This window comes from Kryptolebias marmoratus, linkage group LG22 (genome assembly GCF_001649575.2).
Source record: "Kryptolebias marmoratus isolate JLee-2015 linkage group LG22, ASM164957v2, whole genome shotgun sequence".
Classification (NCBI taxonomy): domain Eukaryota; kingdom Metazoa; phylum Chordata; class Actinopteri; order Cyprinodontiformes; family Rivulidae; genus Kryptolebias; species Kryptolebias marmoratus.
The window spans coordinates 26,748,916-26,759,450 of record NC_051451.1 but is presented as its reverse complement, the minus strand read 5'-3'; the positions used below and the strand labels follow the sequence as shown (position 1 = coordinate 26,759,450).

Sequence of the window (10,535 nt, the reverse complement as noted above, 5' to 3'; positions counted from 1 at the left end):
CCGTTTTATCACATTATTGGCAGCTTTATTTCATGTGGAGTAATAAAGACATTATGTTTAAACATTATTTCTAGTTACTTGGTTTAGAAATATTCCGGTTGATCAGCTACTTAACAACGATGCTATTTTACTTGGATACGACGAATTTATGTCGAAATTGAATATTCCTATTTCTTTTTGGAGAATATGCAAATGTTTTGCTCCTATTTTCTTAGAAATCTGAATGCTATTCTGTCAGAAACTGAGGGTCAGTTGTTATCAGGTTCCTACTCTTACTGTCAAAATACATCTTACCTTTCTTTCTTTTAAGAATAATAAAACAGAAGTTACCTCTGTACCAGCTGTCATTTCATATTAAATGTGTTTTGTGGGTGATGTGTCTCAGGAAAGTGTCTCAATAAGCACAGGGGTTTACCAAATTTCAACTTCTCTGATCCTGGATCTACCTATTATGACAGTTTACATCTGTAGATTTAAAAATCTTACATCAGTAATTTTAAGTGTCAGCAGGAAAAATGTCTCAAGATGTGATTCTTTTAAATTGTGGGGAAAAAAACACAACACTAAGTTGTTAGAGAGTCTCCATCACTGTGTTGACGCTGCAGAAGAGCAATGCTGCCACCTACAAGGCAGGAAGTTAGCTAGCATTAGCTAACAAAACACACCAGTACCAAATAATTTAAAGATAATAACCCTGTAAAAAATGAAACAAGATGATATTAAAAGGATAATCAAACATCATAAATATACACAAAAAGGGTAATTTAGAGACGAAAATAATTAAAAAAAAAAAACATTTTTGCCGCAGAGGGGAGAAAAAGCAGTTTCTCATACGTCATCAGTGTGCGACGTCGCGTGCAGGACTGGAATGTGAAGGACGCCGATGAGAAGTTTGCGATGAAATAAGTGAAATAATCAGGTTAGCTTATTGTTTTCATTATTTTGGGTTCTGTTCTCAGTTTAGTTCGGCGTACAGGCTTCAAATAGAATCGATTATGTTAACAGAAAGCCGGAAAAAGCCATGGAGCCGCACTAATTTGTCCTGCTGCTAGCAAAAACAGACGATCCGCTACCAGCAGAATGATTTTTCATGTGTTCAGTAAAACAATGTGACATGTAATAGGCAATGTTAACTATATATTTCATGATTATGAAACTAGTTAAGACCGGAAATGGAGGTAGCAGAAACGTTCAAATTTAGCATTGAGCGTAAAAAGCAAATAAGATGGACAATCCTGAGGAGAAATAACAAAAACTAACTCTCCGCTTTCCATTTTTATTTGCTCCTCTTTATTGCCTTTGTCGGTCACTCCAAACTAATTGTTTTAACGCAGTATTTAAAAGCCTAATTCATATCATTGAAACACATAAACGTGAATATATAAATATAAAATATAAAAGCAGTAAAAACTGGTCCAATCAGACACATTCTGTATAGTAATATTTCACATTTCCGGTCTGAGAAAAGCCCAGTGTTCAGCAGGGATGTCTGGTTGTTCTGTTCTCCCTAAAGTCCACCAGTGAGAACAGCTCCTGATTGGAGTGGATTGGAGTTTAGGAAGGAAGCATTTGTATAATTATGTGTCTTATCAGTCCAGTTCTAACCCCCCCTCGCTGTCTGCAGGACCTCCTCATCATGTCGGTGTTGTGTTTAACTCGAGCTCTGCGCTGCCTGACTCTCTCCCAGCCTGCTGTGCTCCCCTCGCAGGTAAACATCCCCCCCTCAGCCTCCCTCACTGAGCTGAGCTGCATCATTACAACCAGCTGAGGTGTCTCCTCCTCCTCCTTCTTCTTCTTCTTCTTTCCACAGGTGGTCTCTCAGCTGAAGCTGGGGGCTCAGGGGCCCGGTACAGTCAGCTGGTGCAGAGGCTTCCTCACCACAGCCTCTCTTGAGCAGAACAGGAAAGACTGGATGCACCGGGAGAAGTACACCATAAAACCCATAGGCATAAGAAAGACGGGAGGCAGAGATCACACAGGTGAAGCAGGAGGAGTTTGTTTTATGATGCTGACTTCTAATGTGTGGCTGAATAGATTTTTAGGATCTAGTGTTTTTGAAAGTCATAAAATAAGTCAAATCTGGACTACAGAAAAACTTAATGTTTTTTTTTTTAATCAGTTATTGTTCCTTCAGCAGTCTGAGATGTTTTTGTTTATAGAACCTTATGAAGCGTTACTCATTCTCTTCCTTTCTGTTTCTTAGGAAGGATAAAAGTGCGCGGCATTGGTGGTGGCCACAAACAAAGGTACAGATGGATTGACTTCCAACGGCTGCGTTATGAACCCGGCAAAGAGGGCCATCCATTCGAAGAGAAGGTTGTTGAGGTGCGATACGACCCGTGCAGGTGAGACCGGAACGTTTATCCTGTCCGCTAAACGTAGTGAAGATGAAATATTACTCCCAATAACCGCTTCGTCACCAGGTCTGCTGATATCGCTCTGGTAGCGGGCGGGAACCGAAAAAGATGGATCATTGCGACGGAGAAAATGCAGGCTGGAGACATCATCAAAACATCCGCTGTCATCGGACGCATGGCAGGTCCGAAACTCTCCTAAAAAAAGCTGAATTCAGAAGACGGGTGTTAACGTTGGCCTTGGTTTGGTTCTGCTTTCAGTCGCAGCCAATGAGGGCGATGCCTTCCCGCTGGGAGCGCTTCCTGTGGGGACGCTGGTGAACAACCTGGAGATCCAACCGGGGAAGGGGTCAGAGTTCATACGGGCTGCAGGTGAGCGTTAACGTTTCTGGTTCTGCAGTCAAAATACTTGTACATACTTTTTTAGCCGTTTACATCAAAACGTTGGGCTCATTCAGGAGACGGGTGCTCTGACTTTTAGACTTTCTCAAACAAAATTTACTTTATTTGCAAATATTTAAATCCTAGAAATACATGGATCTGTTTAGTTCCTTCAGAGTTCAGTGTTTGAAATCTGCTTCAGCAAACTTTATTTTTGTCATCTTATGCTGCTTTTAGCTTTAATAACTCAGTTTCAGCCTCTTCAGATAATCTCAGTGTCTCCAGTTTGTCTTTGTTTTGACTCTCAGGGGAAACTAAAATACGCTCACTAACTAACAGCTGATGGGAAACTTGTTTGGTTTGGATTTCAGGCACCAGCGGCGTTTTGCTCCGTAAAGTAAACGGGACTGCAATCGTTCAGCTTCCTTCAAAGCAGCAAGTTCAGGTGAGTCGAATCCATTCGTCTGGTTAATTATTACTAATATTATAATTACAGCTATTCGGCTCAAAGTGTTTGTCTCGTTTCTCAGCTTTAAAATAAAACGTACAGGAATAACAAACTGATGGTTCTCTCAGATCCCACAAAGCGTAGCCAGTTTTTCTTAGATAATAAAGTGATATTGAAATTTTGGCACCCTTTGAATTTTCTCTAGAAAAGTTTGTAGTTGGAGGAACGTTCTGCCTTGAATTGAACGTCGCCTCGTTGGTGCACAGGTGCTGGAGACTTGCATGGTGACCGTGGGACGCGTCTCCAACGTGGACCACAACAAACAGATCATCGGCAAAGCCGGCCGCAACCGGTGGTTCGGCGTTCGCCCGTCGAGCGGCTTGTGGAAGAGGAAAGGCGGCTGGGCGGGAAGGAAAATCAAACCGCTGCCTCCGATGAAGAACTATGTCAACCTGCCCTCCATCTCTGCGAGCTAACGCGGCGCTCGGACCGTCATGTGACGTTCTGGTTTGCCGTAAAGAAAGTATGAATAAAGACGAGCTGTTTGTACAGAAGATTAAAAATTTTATTAAACACAACTGCTTGTGAGAGCATGGAAAGAAAAAAAAATATAAAAATCCAAAACATATTTACATCTATAGTAAAACATGCAGAGTAACCCATATTTTTTTTTAGTGGTGAATTTAAAAATATTGTCATGTCATCTAAAATAGGGTTTGTGCAAAGACACCGGGTGGCTTTTCAAGTAACAGGAGCAATGAGATGGCATGATGTCATTGTAGTTTGACCAGGAAAATAAGCTTTAACACTGTTTATTTTTTATTTTATAAATCACGGTGACAAAGTGTCTGCTCATTGATCCAGCCTTGTACAACACCCACATGCTACCTCTGAATTTAAGGGGGGGAAACAAGGTTAAACACACTGAAATACATTTGTTATTCGGTATTTCATTGGCTAATTCGCTCAAACAGCTCTGCCAGAGAGATGGAAACGTTGTACAGACACATGGTAAATGCAAATTTAACTAAATTAATATTAATTAGCAAAACATCAGAAAGCCGTGACAGTTTTTCAGAGCTCAGGGGGCACCTAACCCCAAACAAACAAACAAACAAACAAAAAGGGACACGACTTCTCGAGTATACATGTAGGTAGTGGTTTACATTTCAAACACTTTCAGACAAAACTAAAGCGTGTCCTGATCTGAGCTACTAGAAAACCACATGAAAGTGCATTACAAAGAGCGGGAAACGTGAGAAATACCTACTTGGTGTCTGCGTCGTCGTAGTTCACGAAATATATTTGGCATTCATGTCGAGAGATAAAGGGGTCACTGTTTGTGCTTTCGTTTCAGTGGAAGTTGGGTGGTGGTAATTCACAATAGTTATATCTAGTAAATATTTATATACAGTAATAAAAAAAAGCCCATCTATCAAAACTCTTCACTTTATAAAACATCAGTCCAGAAGGCCCTTTGTCCAAACTTTTTTTTTTTTCTATTGCAAAAGTTTTACAAAACACACTATTCAGGGAGTACCTTCAAACGTAAAACACACCTACACGGACACGCACCTACACGGGGCAGCGACTCGACCCCACGGTCACAAACTCTTAATTTTCCCCCTCATGCAATAACAAACCCAGTTCTCCACAGTGAAGCTCTACTTAGAACAAGCTCTTCGCTCAGATTTACACCTCTGCTGTAAATGTTTCCATTTGGCCGAATACGAGTATATATGAGAACGGGAGGAACTCAGTAATCCTAATACTGATCTCCACAGGGACCACAGACACATTAAAAGCACAGTTTTAGCTTTTAGTATTGCAAACTAAAGCAGTTCACGTGGAAAACAAAAAAAAAAATCCCTCACTTTGGCACATCGCTGCACAGTCCAACGTTTACTGCAGGAACGTCCACCCGGGGTGGCAGCAGGTTCAGACGTGGATAAATGTGTTCGGACCCTTACACCTCACTGAAACAGGAAAAAGCAAGAGTCTGAATGGGATGGATTGTTGTCAGCTTGAATCTTTGCGTTACAGCTGAGTGAAATGTAAATGAAAGAGTGGAATGATTTGCAAACCTCAAACGCAGATTTCATCACATATTTAGTGAATGTATCCAACGTTGAAACTAAGAAATTGTACCATTTATTGGGGAAAATAAGGTAATTCTGAATTTTGTGACAGCAACATGTCTAAAAAAAAAGTTGGACGGGGAACAAAAAGCTGTAAAAGTTTGTTTTTTTGAGTATGAAACAGCTGGAGGAGCATTTTACAACTAATGAGGTTAATTCTTAGCAGGACTGGGGATAAAACGAGCTTTTAGAGGCTGAAGATGGGCAGATGTGAACAGATGTGTCTCCTCTGGACCAAAGAGGAGAACTGTTCTGAGGTCAGCCTGCCTCTCTGATGGTATGGGGGTGCATTAGTGCCTCAGGTTTTAGAACAACATCTGCTCCCATCCAGGACTGTTGAACAGACAACCTCAGGTCCAGATGTTTACAGACTGATGGAGATGCTGCACAGAGGGAAACATCTGGAGCAACTTATTTTGTTGATGCTATCAGATTCTAAATTACCTTAAAAAAATAAAATATTTTAGTTTTAACATTTTATAAACTTTATCTTCGGTTGTGAATAAAATATGGGTTTAAGAGATTTGCAAATCATTGCATTGGGGGTTGTAGGAGCACAGGAGCATTCCGCTTGTTTAAACAGAACAAGAAGCCTCTGGGGGGGTTTGGTTTGGTTTGGTTTGGTTTATTCTTCAAACTGAACCAGAGAACGAAAAGGTGAGGAGCTCAGGGAGGAGATTAGACATCTCCACATTAAAGGTAAAGCCACCAAGACCACAGCTGTCAGTGTTAATAAAACGGAGAAGGTCCACGAGACTGCAGCCAACCTCCCAGGACGTGGACGCAAGAGGAAATGCGACCCCAGGTTGATCAGACAAAGTACGGATGGTAGAAAAGGAGTTCAAGCTGAACTCCAAGGTTTTAAATCAGAACGCAGAACGGGCTCCACTCCGGACAGAAAAACAAGGTAAATACAAAAACCCATGCTGAGCAGAAGCAAAGTTCCTGGTTACTGAGGAAGGGCACCAACAGATTTATCCGCGGCTGTATTTTCGGTTCCAGCCTGAAATTACCCACCAAGCCAGATGACAACACAGGTGGAAGTTTCAGCTGTGATTAAATTTGGCTTTCAGCTGCTGGGAGTTGAAATGAGTCGTTACCCTGCTTGTAAGTGGTTGTTTCAGTTCAGGCGAGCCGACGGGTCGGGATGCAGCTACCGTCCAAAACCTCGCCCGACTTTCAGTGAGCTTTAAAGAGACGAGGCAGAGAGAACCTTCCACTCCTTCCTGCCAAAACTTACGTTTTTATCGAGCAAGTAAAGGGACGAGTTAAGAAAACTGAGCACTGAGTTAGAAGAAAAGGATTCCATCAAGATTCACAGCAATATTCCAACTTTCAACAACAAACATTGTCTGCAACAATCTCACACACACACACACATCACAGCACATCACCATCACACTCCTCCATTATCTATAGAGTAACAATAAATGTAGGATTTCACAGAAATAATAAAATGTTAACAAAAACAAAGTGCAAACACAGCTGCCATTATTGAAATGTGGCAATTTGTCAAAAAAAAAAAAAAAATCTCAAAATACCTCCGAGGCGGTACCACGATTCTGACAAAATAGTACTTGTTCTTTTTTGTAGTGTGGTTTAGAAAATAAAAAACAAAACAAACAAAAAAACATCCAACAACATCAAAAACATCAATATCGGACGACAGGAAGTTTGAACACGTGGTCGTGAGTCTGTAAGATTTCCACAGGAAAACTACGTCTTTTCCTCCGGCTCTCTGGAGTCTCTGGGGGGGCGGGGACAAGCCGGGTGGGCGGGGTCACACTGGCTTCGTGTAGCCGAAGATCCCCACCGGGAAGTGCTTGACGTGCGTCGGCCACTGAGCAGCGAGCTGGAAAAACTTCACGTCGTTCCACTCCACGCCGTCGATGGTAACTGGGGAGGAAAATGGGGTTGAAAACGGCCGCTGAGGGTGCACGGCGAGCTTCCTGACCGCCATCTTGCTAGGTGGTGCACCCATCACTCAGTAACATTGTTATCACTTTGTGCTGCTGTGTCATCAGGTCCACAAACGTTTAAAAATGGATTTATTTGGTGGAAAACACCAACCTGGTGAGGTAAAAGTACCACTACGTATAAGAACGGCACTTTAAGTATTTCAGTACTTTACAAGTCAACTGAGTCTGACCAAATCTCAACTTAAACTTGTAGAAATTCATCTTTTTCCTCATATTTAGGCCTCCTATCACACACACGTCAGTATTCAGACACGAATATCTAAGCTTCTGTCGAGCTTAGACACTAATTCATTATTTAGAAAAGATTTTATCCATGAAATATGTAAAACAGGTTGTTATTTAAACAAGTATTTGACTCGTATTGGTGAATATTTTCAGTTTGCTTCACAGCAACTATAGCAGAGGCTACAGACGAGGGGCGGGTAATACAGTAAAATATTATAATTATAGTTTTTATGTTGATTTTTAACAGTAGATTTTGTTTTTTCTGTTTTGCAAATGACAAAAATGTTTTGCTGCCTTAAAGGCAGCCATAAAAAAGCCTTTTCAATGATCCTGTCTTCTTTTTCAGGTCATGTTTTCAATAATCTCTGAACTAATACGACTCAATCTAGCATTCTAGCAATTAATGGTAAAACAATGAACCTTTTTTTAATTTAATACTAACGGTCTGCTGCCATTCTGTCAGTATCCAAAGACGCCCATGTAGCACCTAGCAAAATGGCGGCACTCATGTCTAGAATCAACTGGGCTGTCATTGTGTAAACCACCAGCAGGTGGCAGCGCAGCTCTGTGTTTGTTTCACCTCGCAGCATGGTGTGCTGGTGCTTCGCCGTGCAGATCAACCTGCTGATTCCGTCGATCACTTGGCTCTTAGAGTCCACCTCCTTCTCCTTCGGCTTCTTGCTGAGGAAAATCACTGGAAAAAGGAGGAAGAATGAGCTGAGAGAGAACAGATTTTTATTCCAAAACCTGTGGAGACTGGGAGTTTCTTTCCACATTTGCTGCCTAAAGGCGGGTGTCTCACTGGGCTGGAGTCTCCAAAATGTCTCAAAACGAGTCGGCGGAGTCTCAGCTTTCTTGTTCGAGTTGATTTTGGACTTGTGAAAAAGCCCAACCCAGTGAGATACAGGCTTAAAGCAAAAACAAAAACAGCTAACTGATTTTACTGTCGGCAGTAATGTTGGTCAAAGAAAGTAAAAAAAAGCAGAAACTGTTGCATCAGATAATTTCTTTATTGTGGGAACAACATGAGAGTCGCAGTCAGCTGCGTGTTCAGCTGCTTTTAGCTAGCCTTTACTTTGCTTTTAGCTGGTATTTTGCTACATTTACCTTTAGCTACTTTTAGCTTCCATTTTGCTACTTTAAGCTTATAGTTTTTAGCTAGTGCTCCATCTCTAGCTTTTTGCTATTTTTAGCTAGACTTTTGCTACTTAAAAGCAGGAAACAAATAGCTTAAAGTAATACTTAGCTAAAAGGAAAAGGTTAGCTAAATGTTGCAATCATTTTGCTACATTTAAGTTTTAGCTAGGCTTACAAACTTTTAGGTTTTAGCTCGTCTTTTGCTACTTTTAGCCAACTTTTTGCTTTTGGTTAGCATTTCATTACATTTACCTTTAGCTACATTTAGGGTTTAAACTGGGTTTGGCTACTTTTAGCAAAGTGTTTCACTTCTAGCTTTCTGGAAACCTATTGCCACATTTAGTTAGCCTTTAGCTACATTTAGGTTTCAGCTCGTGTTCTGCTTCTTTTAGTTTTAACAGCCCAGTTTCAGCTTTTCCAGGATCCACATTTCTCTCGATTTAACTTGTTTTATTTCTACTTTTTATAACATTTTTTATATTTCAGACGAGAGTAAAATCAGTAAATCCAGTCCTGCCGCGCCTCAAACGGTCGGCCATGTTTCCCAAAACGTACCTTTCTTGTTCTTCTCCTTGGTGACCACGGTCATGGCCATGCTGGGTGGGGGGGTGAGCTCCCCGCCGCAGGGCAGGCGGCTGACCTGCAGCGAGCGAAAGTTACACTTCAGGGTGTTCTTCAGCCCGACGTCTCTCTTCTCGCCCTCCTTCTTCTTCTCAGAGCCCTGCCACGTCCAGTAGTCCACCTGGAGCCCCATCACTTCGCTGCCCGAACACGGAGAACTGCGGAGGAACGTGACAACGGTCAGCCGGCTGAGGGGGCGGAGGAAAGCCGGCGCTGTGTTTTGCCGTACCCAGCTCCAGAGAGGGTCGTGGACACGGAGGGGGACTGAGGGGGGGTGGTCCCGATCTCCTTCCCGTGCGGTCCAGCCGTCGGGGGCGGGGGGGAGGACAGGATGCTGGAGTTGCCTCCCATCGCATCGTCCGAGTCCACTGGAAACCAGGAGGAAAAACAGTTTCAGCTGGAGCAAATAACACCAACAGCACCTCTCCGCTCATCTGTCCTGGGAAATAAATCTGTTCTTACTTGAGGTTGAGAGGCTCTGCTCCACGATCCCAACTTTCACAACCTGCAAGAACAAACATGTCTTCAATGACTGAACACGATGACTCCAGGTTCGGTTCTTCTGCAAGGAAAACTCAATTCTTACCCCAATAAATGGCACAAACTTCTGACAGGAGTCCTCGTCGGGGCTGTGGACAGACAGAGCGGACACTGAGGTTTGACCACCTGAGAGGTGCAGGCGAACACGCAATGATCCCGGCTCAGGAATGGCTTACACCATGTCCTGACGCATGACGCACTCAGGCGGGATGGGGCACCTTTGGGTGGGGTGTGGGGGGGTCACGTTACAATGAGATGGATGAGAGGACTGCTCCTTACAACCAGAACATGAGGGGAAACTCTCAGGTCAGCCAGTGGGAGGAGATCGATCTTTAAAGGCTTCTGTTTAGGCCCAGCCTTCGGGGAGGTTCGGCTACTTAAAGCAGATATTAAAGTGATCTTTTTCTAACAGAATGTCTGGGCAAAAGATAAGTCTTCATGAAGCCGATCGTTAGGATTACAGGTGCTGGTCATAAAATTAGAATATCATGAAAAAGTAGATTGATTTCAGTAATTCCATTTAAAAAGTGAAACTTGTATATTATATTCATACATTACATACAAAATCATATATTTCAAATGTTTATTTCGTTTAATTTTGATGATTACAAATGACAACAAATGAAAATCTCAAATTCATCATATCAGAAAATTAGAATCTTGTGAAAAGGTTCAAAATTGATGGCACCTGGTACCACACTCTAATCAGCTA

General features: G+C 42.2%; 2 protein-coding genes across 3 annotated transcripts in view; one reads left to right on the top strand and one right to left on the bottom strand.

The window, feature by feature from the left end:
* Positions 1–814: 814 nt before the first annotated feature.
* Positions 815–4,145, top strand: mrpl2 (mitochondrial ribosomal protein L2). Its single transcript, XM_017424243.3, has 8 exons — positions 815–919; positions 1,625–1,708; positions 1,811–1,979; positions 2,204–2,345; positions 2,424–2,539; positions 2,616–2,726; positions 3,107–3,180; positions 3,450–4,145. The coding sequence occupies exons 2-8, from the start codon at positions 1,637–1,639 to the stop codon at positions 3,657–3,659; spliced, it is 894 nt and encodes a 297-aa protein (XP_017279732.1). The 5' UTR covers positions 815–919; positions 1,625–1,636; the 3' UTR covers positions 3,660–4,145.
* Positions 4,146–4,534: 389 nt separating this feature from the next.
* zmp:0000000755 (phosphofurin acidic cluster sorting protein 2) overlaps positions 4,535–10,535 on the bottom strand; it is a 52,854-nt gene continuing 46,853 nt past the window's right edge. For both annotated transcript variants that reach the window (XM_017424338.3, XM_017424339.3), the window contains 6 exons: positions 9,870–9,912; positions 9,746–9,788; positions 9,513–9,651; positions 9,218–9,441; positions 8,106–8,219; positions 4,535–7,217 (listed from right to left, as the gene is read on the bottom strand). In XM_017424338.3, the coding sequence (XP_017279827.1) occupies positions 7,102–7,217; positions 8,106–8,219; positions 9,218–9,441; positions 9,513–9,651; positions 9,746–9,788; positions 9,870–9,912 (679 nt within the window). In that variant the 3' untranslated portion in view covers positions 4,535–7,101. The remainder of the gene's footprint in view (positions 7,218–8,105; positions 8,220–9,217; positions 9,442–9,512; positions 9,652–9,745; positions 9,789–9,869; positions 9,913–10,535) is intronic.